The sequence below is a fragment of the Panthera onca genome, chromosome B3, assembly GCF_046562875.1.
Source record: "Panthera onca isolate mPanOnc1 chromosome B3, mPanOnc1 haplotype 2, whole genome shotgun sequence".
NCBI classification, from domain to species: domain Eukaryota; kingdom Metazoa; phylum Chordata; class Mammalia; order Carnivora; family Felidae; genus Panthera; species Panthera onca.
The window spans coordinates 72,562,254-72,585,050 of record NC_138344.1 but is presented as its reverse complement, the minus strand read 5'-3'; the positions used below and the strand labels follow the sequence as shown (position 1 = coordinate 72,585,050).

General features: G+C 40.8%; 1 gene segment (V, D, J or C); it reads right to left on the bottom strand.

Moving 5' to 3' along the window:
* Window positions 1–10,331: 10,331 nt before the first annotated feature.
* LOC132669708 (T cell receptor alpha variable 8-4-like) lies at window positions 10,332–10,842 on the bottom strand. The segment is given in 2 exon segments: window positions 10,332–10,681; window positions 10,797–10,842. Coding segments are annotated over 2 exon segments (396 nt in total).
* Between the last annotated feature and the right edge of the window lie 11,955 nt (window positions 10,843–22,797).

The following is a 22,797-nucleotide window of genomic DNA, read 5'->3' as shown; positions in this document are numbered from 1 at the left end:
TGTTCCTGTTGGCTGTTCACCCCTAGGCAGAAACAGAAAGCCAAACGCCAGACATTAGTCACTGTATGTTCACTCTCTGCTGTTTACATTTCCTTCCCTGACTTTCTGGTACATTTTCAACTTAACAAGAAGACTTTGTCCCTCAGTCTTGAGGGCTCTGAACTTTGCTCACTCTGTTTCCACCACTGTGGTCACCCCTGTTTCTATTACCAAGAGCCCCAACTCACTGGCCAGTTGAAGCCATAGAATCATCAAAGACGCTTCCAGGAGTTTCTCCATTCTTCTTCCTTACTGGGATCACAGAAGACTCGGCTCTGGGGCCTGAAGTGCAGCCAGGATCCTCAAGCAAAAGAGTTAGCTTTTTTATGGGGTATATTTATCTATTCCCTCAGGAACCCAGAGTCTCACCGAGCCAATCAGAGGCAAGCCCAGTCCTTTGCTTTCAGTACCTACCGACTGATCTCAAAGGAACAGAGTCTGAGGAAGAGTACTGCCATCTTGTGGTAGCAACATCATCTTGCAATAGAATGTGCTCTGAAAACATAAAGAATGCCATTCAGAAAAAATTACAAAGCAATGATGCCCACCTTGCCAGCATGTCCTCATATCTTCCTCCCTCTGTGTGTGTGTGTGTGTTGTCCGAACCTAACCTCTCCTCGTAAGGACACCAGTCATATTGGATTAGGACCTGCTGTAACGATCCCACTTTAACTTAATTGCCTATTTAACAAGGCTATCTCCAAATACAGTCACAGTTTTTTTTCAATATATGAAGTTTATTGTCAAATTGGTTTCCATACAACACCCAGTGCTCATCCCAAAAGGTGCCCTCCTCAATACCCATCACCCACCCTCCCCTCCCTCCCACCCCCCATCAACCCTCAGTTTGTTCTCAATTTTTAAGAGTCTCTTATGCTTTGGCTCTCTCCCACTCTAACCTCTTTTTTTTTTTCCCCCTTCCCCTCCCCCATGGGTTTCTGTTAAGTTTCTCAGGATCCACATAAGAGTGAAAACATATGGTATCTGTCTTTCTCTGTATGGCTTATTTCACTTAGCATCACACTCTCCAGTTCCATCCACGTTGCTACAAAGGGCCATATTTCATTCTTTCTCATTGCCATGTAGTACTCCATTGTGTATATAAACCACAATTTCTTTATCCATTCATCAGTTGATGGACATTTAGGCTCTTTCCATAATTTGGCTATTGTTGACAGTGCTGCTATAAACATTGGGGTACAAGTGCCCCTATGCATCAGTACTCCTGTATCCCTTGGGTAAATTCCTAGCAGTGCTATTGATGGGTCATAGGGTAGGTCTATTTTAATTTTTTGAGGAACCTCCACACTGTTTTCCAGAGTGGCTGCACCAGTTTGCATTCCCACCAACAGTGCAAGAGGGTTCCCGTTTCTCTACTCTCCAGCATCTATAGTCTCCTGATTTGTTCATTTTGGCCACTCTGACGGGCGTGAGGTGATATCTGAGTGTGGTTTTGATTCAAATACAGTCACATTTTGAGGTACTGGGGATTAGAGCTTCAACATGCAAATTGGGGTGGGGAGACCATTCATCTCATAACAATGAATATCTGATATTTCTGTTTCTATGGCAAGAGGCGGTAGTGTACAAGAAGAGAACAAACTTGGCAGTCAGGCCATTGAGGTCAAATTTAGATCTGCCCATTCAGTAGCTGTTTATATCATGTGTGTCTATATTCTCCTGACTATAAAATATAACTATGGATGGTGAGTAATAATACTACCTTTTTAGAGTTTTGAAAATTCTTGACGAGATAATAAAATGCTCTTTAGAGCACAGCCTGACGCTTACTGAGGACTAAAAAATTATTGTTGTTACAAGAAAATGGGTCCTCATGCTGAGCAGTCAAAAGGAATGGGAGAGTGTTAGATAAATGTTTTCAAGGATGGACTTTAAGATCTTTTGTGTGTGAGATAGAGACAGGGGGAAGAGGGGAAAGAAAAAATATAAAGAAGGAAGGGAAGAAAGGAAGAAAGGAAGAGGTTGTGGGCTGGAAAATGGGGAGTGCTAGGAGGTACTTCTAGAAGGTTTGTGTTGGGTGACTACCCTCTTTGTCACTATGAGATAAAGAAATATTAAAGCTTTTGAGCAAGGAACTGATGTTATTTAAGAAGTTTACATATTAGTCTGTCTTCTCTCTGCTACATAGTTTTGAAAGAATTTGTGAGGCAATGGAATACTACGTGGCAATGAGAAAGAATGAAATATGGCCTTTTGTAGCAACGTGGATGGAACTGGAGAGTGTGATGCTAAGTGAAATAAGCCATACAGAGAAAGACAGATACCATATGGTTTCACTCTTATGTAGATCCTGAGAAACTTAACAGAAACCCATGGGGGAGGGGAAGGGGGAAAAAAAAAAAGAGGTTAGAGTGGGAGAGAGCCAAAGCATAAGAGACTGTTAAAAAATGAGAACAAACTGAGGGTTGATGGGGGGTGGGAGGGAGGGCAGGGTGGGTGATAGGTATTGAGGAGGGCACTTTTTGGGATGAGCACTGGGTGTTGTATGGAAACCAATTTGACAATAAATTTCATATATTAAAAAAAAAAAAGAATTTGTGAGGAAATTTTTGACTAGTGGTTAAAAAGATGACCCCTGGATCTAAGAAATTAAGGGACTTATCCACTGCCTCACAAGAGTCTAGTTCTCTTATTATTTGTATCTATTTGGCTGTATACATAAAAAGTCTATGGAGAAGCAGAAAAAGGGAACAGAGACATTGCTGTCCTCTGGGGAGAACTGTGAGGTTAGTTAGTGATAGGGAAACATTTCATTGTAAGTGTTAATGGAAAACTACAGCAACAAATAAAAAGGAAGGATTGTTGAGGACTCAGACCCTTTGAGAATGAAGGTTTGGGTCACTCCACAAGGAAAATAACCACAAACCAGCGACATTATGTCTGAGGCCAGGAGAAATATAAAATGGGTAGTAACATGGGGCATCTGGGTAGTTCAGTGTGTTAAGTGTCTGACTCTTGATTTCAGTTTGGGTCATGATCTCATGATTCGTGAGTTTGAGCCTGGCATTGAGCTCTGTGCTAACAGTGCAGAGCCTGCTTGGGATTCTCTCACCATCTCTCTTTGCCCCTCCCCTGCTCGCTTTCTCTCTCTCTCTCTCTCTCTCTCTCTCTCTCTCTCTCTCTCTCAAACTAAATAAATAAACATTTAAAAAATGGGTAGTAACAAAAAAGAGTTGTCTGTGTCAGCTGTGGCCTCATGAACAAATCTGGAATCAAACAATGTAGTAGCTTTCTATATGTTCTCTTTGTTCTTTATACATGTGTGTCCTTTTGTATATGCTGCCATTTCTTTTTCTCTCTTCTCATCATTATTTCATATATATAAATTGTCAAAGGTTAACTTTATGATTTAGTCTGTATATAACAGCATATTCAGTGGCATTTCCTCTGAATTTTAGAAATGATTAATGTAGCAAGAGATATATAGTAAGTATAGGTCTCCTCATTTTGGGGAAAGGGTAAGAACTTCTCTTGTTCAAGGACAGCTTTAGCTTGTTAGATGGAAATATAGTCATTTCGTTGTTGGAAGTTCAAATGTGTGTGCAGAGGTACGTATGAAAGATCAGTAACCAGAGGGATAAAGTGTGTCAATTATCAACTTATTGCCTTTCTCTCTTATTGCCAAATCCCCCTTCAGTGCCCCAATTGTAATACTGGCCCCGGATCCTGTGACCTTCTCTCCTTCACCTGCTGGCATGATATCAAGCTACGTCAAGCCCCCCGGAAGGGCCCTGCAGGAGGAAGAAGCTTCTCTTCTTGGTGCTGGTATGTCTTCACATTTCTTGTTCCTGCAGTTCTTGGCCAGCCTGTGGGACACCCAGCGACATTCACCTGCAGCAAGTTTCAGCCACAGCCCCCATTGGGCTTTCTGGCAAGTTTCACGAGTGTCCCAAGCAAATTCAGCAGCCAGCTTCCTGTAAATTTTGTTGGGACCCTGGTCGGTGTTTTCCTGCTTGCCAGCCTTTTTCTCTGGCACCTTAGCAAAATTCTCCACCATCCAGCAGGCTACAGCCATGCATTCCCCAATGAGACATGAATTCCTGGGGAGTATGTATTACAATATGTCACTTACTTGGGAACTCTGGCTTAGTCCTAAGATAAGAACTTCCCTCTACATATCTTATTTCTATGTTCTTTAGAGTTCTTTTTATTCATTGGTAGTTCATTCTCTATTATCAATTGATAAATATTTGTATTAAATTTTCCTTGTTCAGATTACCGTGGGTGTTTTTCCTTCTGATTAGACCCTGGTTGAGATAGTAGGAGTCCGTGAAGTGCATGAGAGGAAAGGCGTTATGTAGTAGGGTCAGCAATCACAAGTCATGAAATGATATAGTTACTTTTAAAGAGCCGTGCTTAGGTACATGGTGATGAACACATGTGGATGGAATGGGGCAGCAGAGAAGAGGTGAAACCTAACCACTGGAGAGTGGATGTAGACCAAGAAAAAATGTTTTTTTATGCTCTGTTACATAATCTTTATTTCAAAAGTATTTTTTCCAGGTACTACTAGACAGAATAAATACACTTACATCTTTAAAACTAATTAGAGTAGGTAATGGGAATTTCCTTGGACAAATTTTTAAGGTTAATCTATAGCTAACTGACAACTGATGATATTATATCTAAGAGGTAAACTCAATGTCAATGTCCAGAGAAAGAACACCCCCCTATGGTGATATAGAGAACTTACACAGAAATATTTTCTGTAACTCCTAAAGGGTTTGTGCTCTGCTTCTGTTATGAAACCAGTTACTGTGTCACCCAGAGCACAGTAATACATGGCTGAGTCTTCCTCTTGAGCTGATGGTTTCTTCAGATGGAAAGACATCTCACCCTGGTTGAGACTGGCCGTGAAACCTTTGACACTCCCGCCTGAGATGTGTTTCAGGAGTAACTGGAGGCCTTGTTTGGGGTACTGGACATACCAGAATAGCACAGGACTCCCAGAATATGAATAATTGCACTTGACCTGCACCGGGTCCCCTTTGAAGACAGAGAGGTGGTCCTCAGGCTGGGTCACTGTCTGGGCTCTTGTTCCTCCTGTAACACCAATTCAGGATCAGAGAGAGTCTTGTAGACTGAGGAGAATATTTCTTTCAACTGATTCGAAATCAGAAGACTACAGAAAGAGAATAAAAAGGGACTGTACTCACTGAGTATTAATATTGTCACAAATATAGAGAGGAGGATGGCCATCATGTCTGAGCTGTCGAGAAACAGGAGGCTCTTTTCTGGAAACAATTCCGCTACACGGACGTTGACAGAACTGTGAGTTTACCAGTGTGTAAAGCAAAAGCTCTTCCTCAAAGAGCTGGTTGCTTTCTGGCTTTCTACCAAGTTCAATTTATGTAACATCTTCCTCTAGCGGCCAAATTGGATACAACAGGTAATCTCGGTCTTCAGGAAGCCTTGAAATTCTAAAACAGAATGAAGAGGGATTTTCCTCCACAGTTAATAAGACAAAGTATAATGCTATGCTAATTGAAAAAGCATGTTACTATAAAAGTCCAGATAGAGAGATCAATGGAATGGAATAGAAAGTTCAAACGTACAAATTACTTATGGAAATTTAGTTATAATAAAAATGAGGAAAAGATAAATTAAAAAATTAAATGTGCCTTCAGAAATGGAGAGTGATTTAGAAATTAATAAATATGGATGTCTACTTTAATATCTGTTACAAAATAAATTCCAAGTGAAATAATATTCAATATTTTAAAAGATAAGTTATTTTGTACAAATTTAGGATGATCATAGATTGTTTAAGCGTGACAGTCAGAAAGCATAAGAGATAAATTACATTTCATAGAAACTTAAACTTCTCTACAAGTATGCTAATGAAATGTTTAAACATTACCAGATCAAGTTATTTTCCATCCGGCATCATTGATTCTGACCTTCTCCAGACCACAAAATGGCCCTTTAGAATTTTAGTTCTACAAGTTTTTTTGTTTTTTTTTTTTTTTTTAACTGGCCGTTAACAAAGGAACAACCATTTGGCCTAGAAAGAAGGCAATTCTAGAAAGATGGTAGATTGCAAATGTCCTTGTTCGCCTGTGCTTAGACAAGGAGCCTCTGTGGTGGCCAGGCAGGCTACACCAAGAGAGCTCAAGCGAGCAACCCTATTTGGGGTCACATATAAATCTGGAATCAGGTATCAGGGAACTACAAGATGAAGAGCAGAAAACTATGGGTTAAGAGAGGTTGACCTACAGAGATCAGTAGACCTCTAAGAAGGAAACTATTCTCTTAAAGCCTTTCCTTTAGAGCCCAAATAGCTGAAAAGAAAGTAACAGGTAGGCTGACTCCCATCTGTCCTTAATGGAGAGGAGTACAAGGAGATCAGAGAGAAAAAAGTTTTTTTCCTTTTAGTTTTTCAGCAGGGTATTGACATTACTGCTGTATCAGTGCCTTGCCATCTGCTACATTGCTGACCATCAGCACAGAAACATCTAGGCTCTTCATTCTCATAGGATTGCCTCCACATATACTGCCCCAGTAACCAGACATGTCAAGAGGGGAGTAAAGAAAGGGAAAGGAAACCTCAGAGAGAAATTAAGGCCTCATCTGGGTCCAGTATAGCCTGAAAAAATTATCAGGGTCAGTGACCCAGTTTCCTTAGCCAACAGTCAGGATGTGTAGTTTGAAAAGTGATTGAGAATTCACTTATAAGAGAGCTCTATCAAAGAAAGGATACACCATTGAATGCATTGTTTATTTATTCAATCCCTGTAAAGGAGTAAATATAATTAAATGTAATTAGGAGAATTCTGTAAGTCTCAGACTTGTGGTCATGATGAACAAATACAATGTCTCCAACAAGACTTGGGTTGATGGAAAGAAACAGAACGTGTATATCATGGCCACCCTGACCTTGTTTCTATCTCCCTTCTTCTCCTATCCAATGCTTTCCCCATATACTTGCAGGAACACCTGGCTGATCTCTGTGACTATGAAGTATAGGCCACATTTTGAAATTCAAATAACGATGTCCAATTTCTTTCTCCCCAGTCTCTCTTCTCTTCACTCCCTTTTCCCCTCTCTACCTATGTTCATTACGTTTCTACCATTTCACCTTCTCATCTCCTTTTTCCCTGTTTTTCTAATCTCAGAAGAGATATAATAGAAGGTAGAAATCATTAGAATAATTTTGAAGTGAAAGTAAAGGTTCATACTTTAGCATTTTTAATCATAAACACCAAAACTGTAAATAGGCAATGCAGAGGTTTTCTCCTGGAGCTTCCAGCTTTCCCATTGCTCTAGCTGATGCTCATTTCTGCTTGCGAGTCATTTCTGTCACACTCCTCACAGCAGCTCTCCCTGTTTATAGGATATGACTCATCCAGATGCTCCCCTAACTGCTGCTAGCCCTCATTCAAATTTTCACTAACTTTCAGCAGTGGAGAAAGAGTTGCTCGCTTAGAGCAAAGCCTAGAGTACCCCCTACTGGTCGAAAACCATCACACCAACCAGCTCATCAACAGTCACCAGAACCCCAGAGCCCTCATTCCATTCTTTCCTGACGACCATCCACAGATTAGCAGGAGCAAAAGAACTGCCAGGTTTGGATGAGGATTTTTTTAAGTAAACTGGTTTCTTTGTCAAAATGCCATTTAATGAAGGTTACTATCTTAAAATATTTTGTCAAATTGTGCCAAACCTTTATGCCAAAGGTTGTATGTAATTTCTCCAATCTATTTCAGAGGAAGTCCACAACAATTTATTGAAGGTCTTCTATAATAAACTAGATCTTGTGCTAAGTCTTAGGAAATTAAAAAAATGAATAAAACATTGTCACTATTCAGAAGACATTGTGGTACAGCAGGAAAGACAAACATGAAAGAGTGAGTATTCATATCCAAATAGCATCGCAAAAAAAGTACAAAGTGAACCCCAAAATAAGGAGATATTTCTTGTAACAGAAGACAGTTAGACAAAGATTTAATAAGAACATGATTATTTTGTCCTTTTCCCAGAAAAGATAGAAAGAAATTGTTTTCAAGAGATGAAGTAGAGATATTACCTTGGAAGTGGAATAGAGATACCTCCCAGATGAAAATAAAAGAGGGGAGAGATGGGGCACCTGGCTGGTTGGGTTGGTGGAGCATGTGACTCTTAATCTCAGGGTTGTATGTTTGAACCCCATGTTGGGTGTAGAGGTTACTTAGAAATAAAATCTTGGGGTGGCTGGGTGGCTCAGTCATTTGGGCATACATAGAATTCAGTCGCAGCTCAGGTCATGATCTCACGGTTCTTGAGTTCGAGCCCCGTATCAGGCTCTGTGCTGACAGCTCAGAGCCCAGAGCCTGCTTGAGATTCTGTGTCTCCTCATCTCTCTGCCCCTCCCCTGCTTTCACTCTGTCTCTCTAAGAAATAAAATGAAAACATAAAAAAAAAAAATTAAAAAAAAAGAATGACCTAAAATAGGTTCACTGGTTCTGTGTAACATAGATTGGAAATCTAGATATCATGATGTCTAATTTACTATAAAATATCTCAGTGTTATAAAATATCTCGGATATTATATATGTGCTAGAAGTTAAGCTTCAAATCCATGTTGAGACTCTATATTGCATTGATTAAGAGCCTATGCTTTTCATTTGCCCTAGTTGAGAATATATGTGGCACAGCTTGTCAGCTAACATTATAACCAAGTGCAGTAAAAACTTGGATTGCAAGTCACTTGTTCTGTGCATGTTCTGCAAGACGAGCAAACATTTCTAATAAAGTTTTAACTTTATAAGTAAATGATGTCTTGCAATATGAGTAGTATGTGACACCAAATGTCACATGATCACAACTGAGCCAATGGTTCTCTCTCTCTCTCTCTCGCTCTCACTCTCTCTCTCTCGCCGCAGGATTCTGGGTCATCATCTCCCATGCTCGGATGCTCGGTCTCAGGCTGTGATGTTTGGCAGAAATCAGTGATTTTTCAGAAGGTTGGAAGGTGCCCACAACTGGCACTAGTGTATTTTTGTTGTTGTTGTTACTTCAAAGCACCTATGGGCAGTAGGAAAAGTAGCACTTTTCCATACAAGAGTGAGCTTAGGAATGCTGCACTTCATTCTAGGTCAGGCTGCCTGCAGATAGAGACCCTTTCCTCTGCTGCCTCATTGCTAGTTACATCAAACACAGTATATGACAAGAGTTTAATAATTAGTACTGTGGTCGCCATCCGTGCGATGGTATATAATGACCCCCATGCAGAAAAAGGTTGAAAAGAAAGGCAGTAAGAAGAAGGAGGTGATTACACTGGAAGTTAAGAAGGAAATCACCAAGAAGTATAAATGAGGTATGCAAGTGGCCAAAATTGCAAGATTTTATAAGAAGTCTTCTTTTTGCATCTCATGTGGAGGAGAAGGAGAAAAAGGCGGAGGAATCCCTCACTTCAAATGAGATTAGGGAGATGTGTAAAAAGTTGGAAACAGTGCAAAATTTTGTAGAAAATCGCCACCTGAATAAGACTGTTGCAGTGCGAGCAGTCTGTTTAACGACGATGCAATGTCACATTTCTGTGAAGTCCTCAAAAGGAGACAAAAGCAAGTGTCGTTGGATAGGTTCCTTGATAAATTTGCAAGAAAAGAAAAAGATTCCATTGAGCCAATAGATAGCAGTGATTCCGTTACTGACAGTGCAAGTCATCTTACACACTAACCCTCCTCTCTCTGGTCTCCCTCACACCAGCCACGAAGGTTTTCAAAGGTAAGTGCTGGTTAATTTGTTTATTTTTCTTTATATTTTGTATTTTCTTTATTATTTTGTATTATATTACAGTATTGTGTTCATTTTTATAAGAATATTTTTGGGTTGTGGAACAAATCATCTGAGTTTCCATTATTTCTTATGGGGAAATTTGCTTTGATATACAAGTGTTTTGGATTACAAGCATGTTTCCAGAACGAATTATCCTCACAAACCAAGGTTTTACTATACTTCAGCTTTCCACATGTAGATCAACACCTGAGGCAATGTTAGCTAGAAATGATTTGTTTAAATAAAAAAGGCTCTTGCCTTTTTCACTTCAGAACTCTGGCACTTTATGATGTACTCTGAGTGAGAGAGGAGTAGGGAATGAGTGGGAGGCGTCCCTCCTGGAGAAATTCATCAGAAGACTTCCATCTGGAACAAAGTCTATCTGAATGTGGCACAGCATTGCTGTTGAAGCAACGATTCAGGCGGCAAGCACTTCCCAGAGCCCAGCCTGTTCTGCAGTATTTGCCCTCACAGAAAAACAGACTTCCCTGAAGACTCTCTCTTGGGTTCTTGAGTCATGAAAAGTCCCAAGGTTTGTGTTCAGCTCCCCCTGTGGACCCAGGCACCGTGTCGCTCACAGAGCAGAAGTACTTGGCCGCGTCACTACCAAGGGCTGGGGATTTCCTCAGGTGGAAAGAGGTTTCACTCTTCTTAAATTCAGCCTCGAAACCGTTGATGCCTTTAACCAGGGTGTCCCCTGATATGTACTTGAGGAGAAGCTGGAGTCCTCGGTTGGGGTACTGCATGTACCAGAAGACATAAGTCGTTGCACTAGAGGAATAGTTGCACTTCAGCTCCAGACGGGCTCCTTCAGAGACCAACACCTGGGCATCAGGCTGAGTCACTGACTGGGCTCCCGTTCCTCCTGAAACATCACTGCTGAGTCAGTGAGACCAGGACAGACCTACCTATTAAGAAAAGGTGTCTTCATTCTGCATCCCGTCACTTTTGTGCAAAGAAGGAAAAGGAATGTTACTCACTTGGGGCAAAAATCACGTCAAGCCCTGAGATGGGCAGGAGGAGCATGGCTGAGCAGTGGAGACACTGTGGGCTTTCAGAGCAAGAGGAGTGGGGAGGTTGGGCCGTACAGGTCCCTTGCTTTGACAAGTTTCAAAAACTGTTAGAAGGAGTCTTCCTCCTTTTTTTTCCCCTAGCCTCTTGTCAGTCTCCTCTTTGCACAGACATCAGTAAGGGTCCCTCGGCCAGCTGCAGGGAGGAGGGGCTGAGTAGCTGGTGAGGCTACAACCACAACAAGTGCCTCATTTGTGTGACGTCACCCACTGCCTCCAGGAGCAGGACCAAAAGTCCAAGAGAGCTAGCTGTCTTCTGTTCTCATCTCAGAGACATGACCACCAAAACTTCAAAAGAAAACGTTTCTTCCTCCCTGAATCTGTGATGATGTCACCTTCTGAGGTACATGGTGTTAATCTTAAGGGAGAAATGGGAGCTTTGTTAAAATAGAAGAGTCATTTCCTTCACTGAGAAATTAGTCACAGAAGACAATATTTTAGACTTTGGAATACCATCGAGAGACTTTACGTTACTTTTTAAAGCCGTTCATTAGGCGGAAAGACTAAAATCAATTGTGTCAGCTGAGCTGAGCTTCATATGGCCTCGTGCTGCTGGCTGTAAGCATCAGAGTGGGGGAAAGAGATGATTCCTTTATTTGGTACTGAAAGGAAAAAAAAAATTAGACCAGAGACTTATAGGTAAAATCATCCTGGAACCGGTGGCATTATCTAATCAAGGCCAACTAGTAAAGGCGATAATTTTCTTTGTCAAGGAGAAAGTCTGAAGAAGACTCCTTGGTGAATACGTTTGATATTTGTTTAGGCTATAAGAAAATAGCTAGGGCACCACATTATTTAAGTGGAGAAAGTGAGAGTTCTGTTCCAATTGTCAATGGTCAGAATAGACTGACATAGTATGCCAAATTAAGGCTACCTCACCCTGGAAAGAACATTAACAAAGGAGCATTTGCAGAGAAGTGAGCAGAATTATAAATGTAAGGAAAATATGACATATAAGTAAGTGATTCTGGAAGGAATTAAAGAGAGAGGGGAAAAAGTGAATCCATTTTAACTCAATAAAGCTGGAAGGAGTGCAGCCAGCAGACTGGAAACGAGAGGAACGTCCTGCAGGGAAGGAGCGTATAGAAGCCATGGAAGTAAAGTGTCAGGAACACTCACCATAGCAAAGCAACACAGTCCCACACAGCTGGGACAGGACCTATCAAACAGGGGAAGTGTGTTCTATGCTCTAATAGTAAGACGAGACTCTGAAAGGAGAAGACTTCCCTACTCAACTTATTTTAGACCACTGAAACTTTAAAACTGAAGAAACTAGGGAGACACATCTCAGGTGAAATGAGAATCTGGTCAACAGAGCCCTTTTCAGAATGTCAGAAGGACAACTCACTCCTTTCTGAATACTCTGTTGACCTGCACCAGCCTGAAATCAGAAGCCTCTGTCTTCTGATTTACTTCTTGACCCTGCCTATAGATTTCTTTCACACATGAGACCAAATCACATTGAAATTTTAAATGTGGCTAGGGTGTGCTTCTGATTCGAAATATCTGATAACTGTATATACTCTCCTCCCTTCTCCCCCAAATTGCCACTGAAATGAATTTAGAAACAAACAGGATGAACTTAGATCCATAATGGGAAAATAAGAAAAAGACAAAAGCTGTCAATAATCCCATAAGAGGGAAAATAGATGTAATCACAGTGATGAGGGAGGCAGACAGGAGAAAAGAACACCCCAGAATGAACCATGAGAAGATGTCAGCAGAAATGTGAGTGAAGGAAATTTACTTCTGGGGCGCCTGGGTGGCTCAGTCGATTAAGTGTCCGACTTGGGCTCAGGTCATGATCTCGCTGTTCATGAGTTCGAGCCCCGCATCAGGCTCTGTGCTGATAGCTCAGAGCCTGGAGCCTGCTTCAGATTCTGTGTCTCCCTCTATCTGCCCCTCCTCTCTCTCTCTCTCTCTCTCTCTCTCTCTCTCTCTGTGCCTCTCAAAAATAAATAAACATTAAAAAAAAATTTTTTTTGAAAAGGAAATTTACTTCTTAGGACCCTGAAGATGCTCTGAGCTGAAAAAGAGCATGATGGGGGCAGGAGGGACAGAACACAGGGGACAAAGTTAATGTCCCCTGAAGGTCACTGAAAGTCAATGTGTGGATTAGCTATGTTCGTCTCCCTCTATATGCTCTATCCAGCTACTGCGTTTACATGTGAGAAGCATAGTAATATACACATACATAATAATTATATATTATATGTAGTAATAATCATATATATTATGATTAGTAATATATCCAGTAATATATATTACTATGTTTCTGACACATAAATATATATATTATATATAACATATTATATATATAATCTCATTTAATCCTGAAATATGTATGGTAGAAATATATGTAATATGGGCCTAAGATCAAATGGCCCATTGATAACATAAAAGATACTCAAACTGACACCACAGAGCAAGTTCTTTCCAGGGCGCCATGACATCAGAAGGCACGTGATACAGGCGAAACTAGAATTCGAATATCTTGATTCCAACACAACTTCCTGCTCTTTCTCAGTGCTTTTCAAATCTGTCTTCCATGACTCAGAAATATTTGTGATGAGTCTTCAGTCCAAAGATTGAGAAGTTGAAACAAATTCTGACTCTGTTGCATCCTCTTAGCCAGTGAGTATGTGAACAGCAATCTTAACTGGCCATTTCTGGGTCTTCCCACCTTTTGGACTACATAAACAATGCCCTGTCTAAAAGATCACATCTTCAGCTTTATGATAAATGTGACTTTTACACTTTTCCCCTGTAATTGTAACATCTGTCACAAAGCCTTATTTCTATCAGGCCACAGATTTTTTCCTGGACTTGGACATAAGTTGTAGGACAATTCCAAAGTGCCAAGGAGTCAGGGGAGGGAGGTCTTCATATGATTTTTGGTGTTATCAACTTTCCTCCCAACATGTTCTAAGACATCTTCAATACCATATTATTTGTTTTTTTAATGTTTATTTTATTTTTGAGAGGAGGGGGAAGGAACAGACAGAGAAGAAGACACAGAATCCGAAGCAGGCTCCAGGCTCTGAGCTGTCAGTACAGAGCCTGATGCGGGGCTCGAACTCATGAACCACGAGATCATGACCTGAGCCCAAGTCGGACACTTAATCAACTGAGCCACCCAGGTGTCCCCTTCAATACCATATATTTTTGATAATTAATCCATGCAGACCTTTAATCACCATAACAAAACTCCTCAGTGTCTAGAATCCTTTTAGGTACTTGCTCAGAGATCCTTCTCATGAAATCTGAAGCCATTCTGGGCTTCCTTGTCCTGCCTGTGTGTCTGGGACATTCTATGGTTATGGCTAATGCTCTTAATTCCCATTTGCATCTAGACAGCAAACAGAATTTCTTTACCCTGCAGCCTAGGCTCTACATCAGGCATTGCTGGGGCCCTAGCGGGTTTGGGTACAGACAGCAGGTGCCAGGGGAGCACTGTGTGCTCACTGCACAGAAGTAGGTAGCTGAGTCGCTGAGCTGGGAATCTCTGATGAACAGGGAGAGATATCGGCTTGCTTTATTGAGCAGCCCTATAAATCTTCCTTCTTCTTTTTCACCATTGGAGTACATGTGCATCAGAAACTCGGGGCCCTTCCCAGAATACTGTCTGTACCACACGAAGTACTGGGAAGCACTGTCAGTGTAACTGCAGTTGAGAAAGGCAGTGAGTCCCTCCAGAACAGTCAGAGGTACAGGACTCTGCTTCACTTCATTCTGGTGACTTCTCCTCATCCCTGTGCAAAAAGACAGCAGTCAGTCAAAGAAGATCCATTGGGTAGTGGATGCTTAGTCTTCAGAATTTAAATGATTTTTCACAGGCCCTCCACCTCTACCCTCCCTGAGGTAGAAACATTCATGTTTCTACCTACAGGCCCAGAATACATGATAACTCCAAATATTGTACTTTATATTCCCATAGAGATGCCCAAAACTCACAGGTTAACTGAAGCCACAGGATCACTAGGAAAACTCTTGAGCCCTCCATTATTCTTTCTTCCCCTGGTTCACTGAGGACTCAAATTTTAAGCCCTAAAAAAAAAAAAAAAATGAGTCTAACTTAGACATTTCTAGTTGTTCTGCTTTAGGAATCATAGAAGAAATTCATTCTACCAATTGGAAGAAAAGAGTCTTTTTCACCGCCCCTGCTACACCACCAAGCCCCACCTCTTGTCTCCTTCTGTCTGTCTCTCTCTCTCTCTCTCTCATACACACACACACACACACACACACACACACACACACACGAAAACTTGAGAGCTTTCCTCAGTCCCTGAGAAAACACTGCCATCTTGTGGACTCATGATAGTGATCCAAAAGATGTCCAAAATATAGACCCTTGTTCTATGAACTGGTAACGGTAAAAATCTGCCACTGTAATAAAGTTAAAAATTTAAGAATCATATGGCCCAAGTCAGTGTGCGTGGGGAGAGGGAGATGTGTATGTGTACGTGTTTTACATCAAATGGCAACACTTGTCTGAGCAAAGGCACTTACAGAAAACAACCACCTTCCTGCACTGAAAAAGCAGTCACAGAGTATTCTGTTTTAGAAGTCAGGTGAGGTTCTTGTGGATTCAAGGAGAGTTTCAAATGGTGTAGCTCTTCTCCACATCAGGCCAGACACTGCCTATCTCATTCCCTCACCTCCAATTTTGAAAGAAATTGATTCTAACTCAAAAGAATCCTTTCGAGGCCGAACAGCCTAAAATCTGACCAAATAAACACGTTTCCAGCTCAAAACTGGGGCAATATTTTTTAACAAGGCCGAGGGCTAGAGAAACTGGGATTCTTCATGCCGTTTTTGCACCAGTGCATGTGTGTGTCAAAACAGTGCTTATTTAGGCTATCACCACTACTGCTACAACAACAAAAGGGATGGGGCCGCCTTCAGTATCTAGACTGTGAATAACATCTAGTGTGTACCTACCCTTTTGTCTAATTTCTCTTATTCCCTTTTCTTGCAGAAAGCCCCAGGATCTAGTGATTAATCTCCACAAGTTATGGATCTGCTCTTGCTCTCTCTGTCTCTCCATCCTACCCTCGCCAGCAAAACCACATTTATCAGAGGGCAGGCTATGCCAGAAGCTTAATTGGGGCTATAGAGAAATGAGCACAGACAACAGCTGTCCCTTCTGCCTCGTATCCTTGCAGAAGCTGGTGGCTAGGGGTCCGCAGTGCAGGGGCCCTTTTCCGTTCAAGAGCCATGTAATCAATATCCAGCCAAGAGGCACCGGTCAGTCCCTTCCCATTCCCACTGCCAACTGTGTAGGAAACAGAGAGAGAAGGACGATGCTAATATGAAAAACCCTTTTGGGGCATCTGCGTGGCTTAGTCGGTTAAGCGTCTGACTCTTGGTTTGGGGTCAGGTCATAAGTTCACAGTTTTGTGAGTTTGAGCCCCACATTTCTCTCTCTCCCTCTCCCTCTGCCCCTTTCCCACTCGCACTGTCCCTGTCTCTCTCAAAATAAATAAACTTTATAAAGAATAGAATAAAATGCCTTTCTCTAAGAGCACATTACATTAAACAGAAACCACACAGCCATTTCTCAGTAAAGGTAAAACCCAAAGGGGAGGGCGCCTGAGTGACTTAGTCAGTTAAGCGTCCAACTCTTGATTTCAGCTCAGGTCATGATCTCATGGTTCGTGGGTTTGAACCCCACATCGAGCTCCATGCTGACAGTGCTGAGCCTGCTTAGGATTCTCTCTTTGCCTTGCTCTCTGCCATTCTGCTGCTCTCTCTCTCTTTCTCTCAAAATAAATAAACACTAAAAAAAATGTGACAGCAGCATAAAATGGCAAGCACCAGTCTTAGGAAATTTATGAACACCAAATTTAAAGCCTCAAAAAATAGAACGTAGGCCTAAGGTACAGTCTTTATAAGAAGGACCCTGCCCTGGGGCACCTGGGTGGCTCGGTTGGTTAAGCGCCGACTTCATCTCAGGTCATGATCTCTCAGCCCGTGAGTTCAAGCATCAGGTTCTGTACTAACAGCTCAGAGCCTGGAGCCTGCTTTGGATTCTGTGTGTGTCTCTCTCTCCCACTTGCATTCTGTCTCTCTCTCTCAAAAATAAATAACAAAACATAAAAAAAAAAAAAAAAAAAAAAGGAAAGACCCTGCCTTTTTTAAAGATTTGTAACAAAAATTAATATAACTGGTTAACAGACCTAATACTGTGGTGGATACAAAGTCATGTCAGTGCTGGCGAAATGACAGAATCCATACAGCCACAGTGCTGTCCTGTCTGCAAAGCTTCCGTGCCTAATGATGTCTAAAGAAAAATGGAACTCCTTCAGATGATTGAAGGACAATGTTAAGGTGATCAATCAAAAAGAAAATCCACAGTCCCTTCCCTCATTTGATTTAAGTAGTCTTCATTTTTTACAGCAGTACATTTTTTAGATATGTCTTGTGAACCTAAAGTACTGCAAAGCAGGCTCCCATTCAAAGGAAATTTATCTCCTGATATTGCAGATGCTAGTAATTTTGTGTCCATTTGAAATATATGAGCTCTACTATTAAAAACAACAATAAAGGAGATCTTTATATATGTGGAAACACACACATCTTTACCCATTGTGTTCTCATTAGCATAACTGCTGTTTATGCATTTGATTTTTAAATCATATAGGAAACAAGAGGAGATACAAACAAAAAATACTGGCTTTATATTTGTTTATGTAGTTGCCTTTACCAGGGTTCATTTTTTTTTTGGGGGGGGGGTATGGCTCCAAGTTACTGTCTAGTGCCATTTCATTTCAGACTGAAGGGCTCCCTTTAGAATTTCTTGAAGGGTATTGGGGTGCCTGGGTGCTCAGTCAGTTGAGCATCTGACTTTGGCTCAGGTCATGATCTCTTGGTTTGTGAGTTCGAGCCCCGTGTCGGACTCTGTGCTGACAGCTCAGAGCCTGGAGCCTGCTTCAGATTCTGTGCCTCCTCCTCTCTGTCCCTCCCATGCTCATGCTCCAGAGTCTCTCTCTGTCTTTCAATAATAAATAAATGTTAAAAAATTAAAAAAAAAAAAAGAATTTCTTGTAGGGCAGACCTGCAAGTGATGAACACCTCAGCTTTTGTTCATCTGGGGATGTCTTAATTTCTCCTTTATTTTTGAAAGGTAGTTTTTTGCCCTGTGCGAAATTGTGGGGTGACAGGTTTTTCTTTCAGCACTTTATTTTTTTTTTTTAACTATTTATTTTTAGTGTTTATTTATTTATTTTAAGAGAGAGAGAGGGAGAGCACAAACAGCAGAGGGGCAGAGAGAGAGGGGAGAGACAGAATCCCAAGCAGGCTCTGTGCTTTCAGCACAAAGCCAGATGCAGGGTTTGAATTCACAAACTGTGAGATGATGACCTGAGGCAAAATCAAGAGTCAGAGGCTTAACTGACTGAGTCACTCAGGTGCGGCAACAGCACTTTGAATATATCATCCGACTGCCTTCTGGCTTCCATTGTTTCTACAAGAACTTGAATGTTAATCTGATTAGGATCATTTGCATGTAATTGATCCCTTCTCTCTTACAGCTTTCAAGATTCTCAATTTGCCTTTGTCTTTCAACAGTTTAATTAGTATGTGTTTCAATGTGGATTTTTTTTTTTTTTTACCTTTATCCTACTTGGTGTTTATTGAGATTCTTAGATGTATAGATTCATGTTCCATCAGATTTGAAAAGTTTTTGGTCATTTTTTCTTTAAATATTCTTCCTGCCCCTTTCTCTCTCTTCCCTCTGAGACTTCTATTATACTTATGTTGGTACATTTTACAATGTCTCATGGTCTCTTGGGCTCTGTTCATTTTTCTTTATTCTTTTTTCTTTTTGCTCTCAGACAGGGTAATTTCATTTGACCTGTCTTTAAGTTTGTGGATTCTTTCTTTTACCTGCTCAAATCTGATTTAAATTCTTCTAGTGATTTTTCCCCCTTAAAGAATTTCCTCTGTGTAATGACTTCTCTGCCCTGAGGGAGTGCTGAGTTGTATGAAATACAGGCAAGCCTTTGCAACAGTTCTTTAGGGAGCCACCTGACAGGACAAAGCAGCTAAGCACTATTCTTTGATAACAAGGTCTGCCCTGCTCCCTCCACCAGCAGGAACCCACACTGGGAATGCAGGCTGCCATCTAAAGACTGTCATGGAGCCAGTGATGAGAAGTTGGAGCAAGGATGAGTTCAGATGACACAGAGCTCTCTTATCAAGTTTGAGTTACCTTTTTCTTAAGCGTTGGCTTGGTTGCTATGTAACTTTCTGTGGTGTTTAGCTGGAGTAGACTGGTTATTATCTTAAGTATTTCTCTCTTTCTATATTGTTCTCTTCCTGGTCCTTTGAGTAGAGAGAGAAGGCTTTTCTTGGACTTTTTAGTCTGCATCTATTGGCATTTCCAGGTTCCTGGCTTCTCCAGAACTCAAAGGTCAGTACGTCAGTCTAAATTCCCCTGCATAGACCATAAAGAGTATTGTACTACATCCTAGTTGTCTATATCCTGGGACTTATTCACAGTTGACTAAATCTGGGATCCTAGGAGGCATGATTGAGGTTAATGCTGCAAATTAGTGTCATCCTGCTGCTTAGAGTTCTGCTAATAGCAGCTTTAATTAACTGCTATTTAAAACTAATTGAATGGATTTAGTCAGATAAATAAGGATGGCTGATGGACTGGCATAATCATGAGAAACATTTCTAGAAATACACAGCATAGGGCCTTGGAGTGGTGACTGTTGAAAGACAATCCACTGAGTCTTTCATACTTCTCCATATCTTGCTGGGTGTGCCAGTAACGTAAGGCTGTGACCACTCAACGTGACTCATTTTTTAGGACTGTGCTTGGCACAACAACCTTGAGCAATGAGGTCATGTTTTCTCTGAGACAAAGAACAAGCTTGCTTGCTGCTTGCTAAAAAAGCAGTAAATTCCCCAACGTTGGTGTTCCTTAGCTATGACACAAACCCACTACATGCATAGCATCCTTGTGCACCCAGTATCTCACCCTGTGAGAATTAAGGGCAAAGGCAACTTAAGCAAATATGCAAATGTTCTTGCTTGGCACAGATAAAGTTCTTTGTCTCTGACCTAGGAGTCCCATGTCTTCAATGACAGCATCAAAGAAACAGTAAGCTTATTAGCTTGTAGGAAGGGTAAGATCCAAGTCCTGATAAACCCCCTCTCTCCCACATTTACAAATACTATAGTAAAGCCTTGAATTCCTTTGGTAAAGATAAGTTTCCCCAAACTAGTCTAGAAAGGAACTTTTTTGAAGGATGTGTTGTGTAGCCCCATATGGGACTTATTATCACTTCTGATAAAATGTTAGAGCAATTTTCTGATATACTTTAATGAAATAAAAACTCCTTCTGGGAAATTAGTGTTACACACTCAAATGATTATTAATAATATGAGGAACCTAATAGCCAGTACACAGACAGTCAAAAGTAGAATAACTATGAACCAGTCCTCTGCCCATACTAATGATCTTTAATCAGACTTTTTAAAACATCTAGTCTCCTACGAAATGTCTCTAACAAACCTAATTATTTGAATTTGTTTCCTGAGGAGATTTTCTCTTGCAGTAATTTGAAATAAAACTTTGATATGTGCTCATGTTTATTTGAATTGAAGTTACTCTTCTACTTTCCAAAGCCTTTTGTATATATCTTTTAGATATTTCACTGTGGGGTCATTAGCCTTCAGGTTGACCCAGCTCATCTAGATTATACCTGATAAAATAAGGTAAGTTGAGTGGAGACAAGCTGAGACCTTGAGTAGACATAATTAGTTGACAGTTCCCACTGAGCAAAGAAAGGCCAGGATCTGAGTCTGGGGATAAGGGCCAGAGAGAACTAAACTGTATCACATAACCAAGCAAAAAGAATATGCACAAAGTTGAGAATTGCTAGGGGAAGGATGAGAAGGAAAAAGGGAGAGAGAGAGAAGGGCCAAAACATTCATTCATTCATTCATTCATTCATTCATTCAGTAGAACGATAAAGCAGTGACTTCCCTGAGTTTTCTTTTGCCTCATACAACTGATTACTATGGGTCAGTCACTGTTCTGTGTGCCAAGGACAAAGCCATGAACAAATAATAATAATAATAATAATAATAATAATAATAATACCTCTGACCTCACAGAGCTTGTATTCTAATTGGAAGTAAAGGCAACAAACACATTGACACATAAGTCAACAATAATAACTGCATGCTGAGCTTACTACCACAAGGGAAATAACCAGGGTGTTGTAATAGAGTTAAAAGGAGGTCTGTGGGTGGCTGTACTAGTCAGAGAGACCAGCAGAAGTCAGAAGGCTTTTTCTACAGTAGTGGTATTTGAGCTCAAACCTGAAAGGTGAAAATGAGTCAAGCTTGCTGAGATTTGGTGAAGAGCATTTCTTGCTGAAGAGCATTTCAGACGAATGAAAGAGCAAGACCAAATGTGGGAAAGGACATGGCAAGTTCAGAAAACCAAGAGATCAGCGTTGTTGCAGCACAGAGAGCCAGGGAGAGAGTTAAGAGCTGAGAAGTTCATGCCAGACCTTGTATATCACAATCTGGAGTTTGTATTTTACTGTAGGAGCAATAGAAAACCACTGAAGCATTTCAGGCAGGTAGAGGCAGCTTACACTTTAAACAATCACTCGGGCTCCCAGTTAGACTGGTGCTCTCAAACTTCTCCGTGATGGAATCACCTGGAGATCTTGTTAAAATGCAGATTCAAATTCAGTCAGTCTAAGGTGGGGCCTGAGCTTCTGCACAAGTCCCAATACTGCTGGTCGACATTTTGAGCAGTGAAGATGTGGGAAATACACTGCCTCAGGAGAAAAGAGACCAGTTGGAAGGTAGTTTGGACCAGAAGAGTGTTTTTCAAACTCTGTATCACATGTCTTATTTTATAAAAGGATATTTACTCTTATTCTGTGTAATGTACCCCAGTGTTTCCGAATCTTACTGTGTTTTTTTAATGACAAAATGTGTAAACTCACAGGTTGAAAGAAAATTACAACACTGAAAATGCTCACTTAGTAAAATGGAAACTACTTTAAAATAATAATATCCATATCTGGTAAACTGTTGGAAAATCAGCAGCCTCATATGCTCCTGTTGAAGTCACAGCTTGGTAAAAAAAAATTCTTCAGGGGAATCGGGCATTTGGTGTCATGTCTTTTCCCTTATCCAAGCCATTCCATTTCCATTAAAGCTACAGATTTAATGATGTTCACAAAAACACTGTTTCGGGGCGCCTGAGTGGCTCAGTCAGTTGAGCCACTTGATTTTGGCTCAGGTCATGATCCCTGGGTCGTGGGATGGAGCCCTGTGTCGAGCTCTATGCTGAGCATGGAGCCTGCTTGAGATTCTCTCCCTCTGCCCCTCTCCCTCACTTGCGCTTCCTCTCTCTCTCTCTCTCTCTCTCTCTAAAAAAAAAAAAAATGCCTATTATACTGGATAGTTGGAAATAATACCAAAAGGTGATTACTTTATGGTGAAATAGGTGATGGGGATTAAGGAGTGTGCTTGTGATGAGCATAAGAGTGTCGTATGAAATTGTTGAATCACTATATTGTACACCTGAAACTAATAAAACACTGTATGTTAACTATACTGGAATTAAAAGTAAATTAAGTTAAATTTTTTTAAATGGAAGAGAAGTGATTAATTTAAAAAATACATCTATATAATGGAAACCTAGCAGTTACTTAAAATTATGTCCTCAATATAAGTTTCTTGAGGGCACCTGGCTGGCTCAGTCAGTAGAGCATGCAACTCTTGATCTTGGGGTTGTACGTTCAAGCCCCATGCTGGGTGTAGAGATTTTTTAAATATATATTTTTTTCCTGGTGGAAATACCTACAATATAACGTTGAGGAAAAGAAATATATTAATAGGTATCACGTACATTATAAGTCCCTTTTAT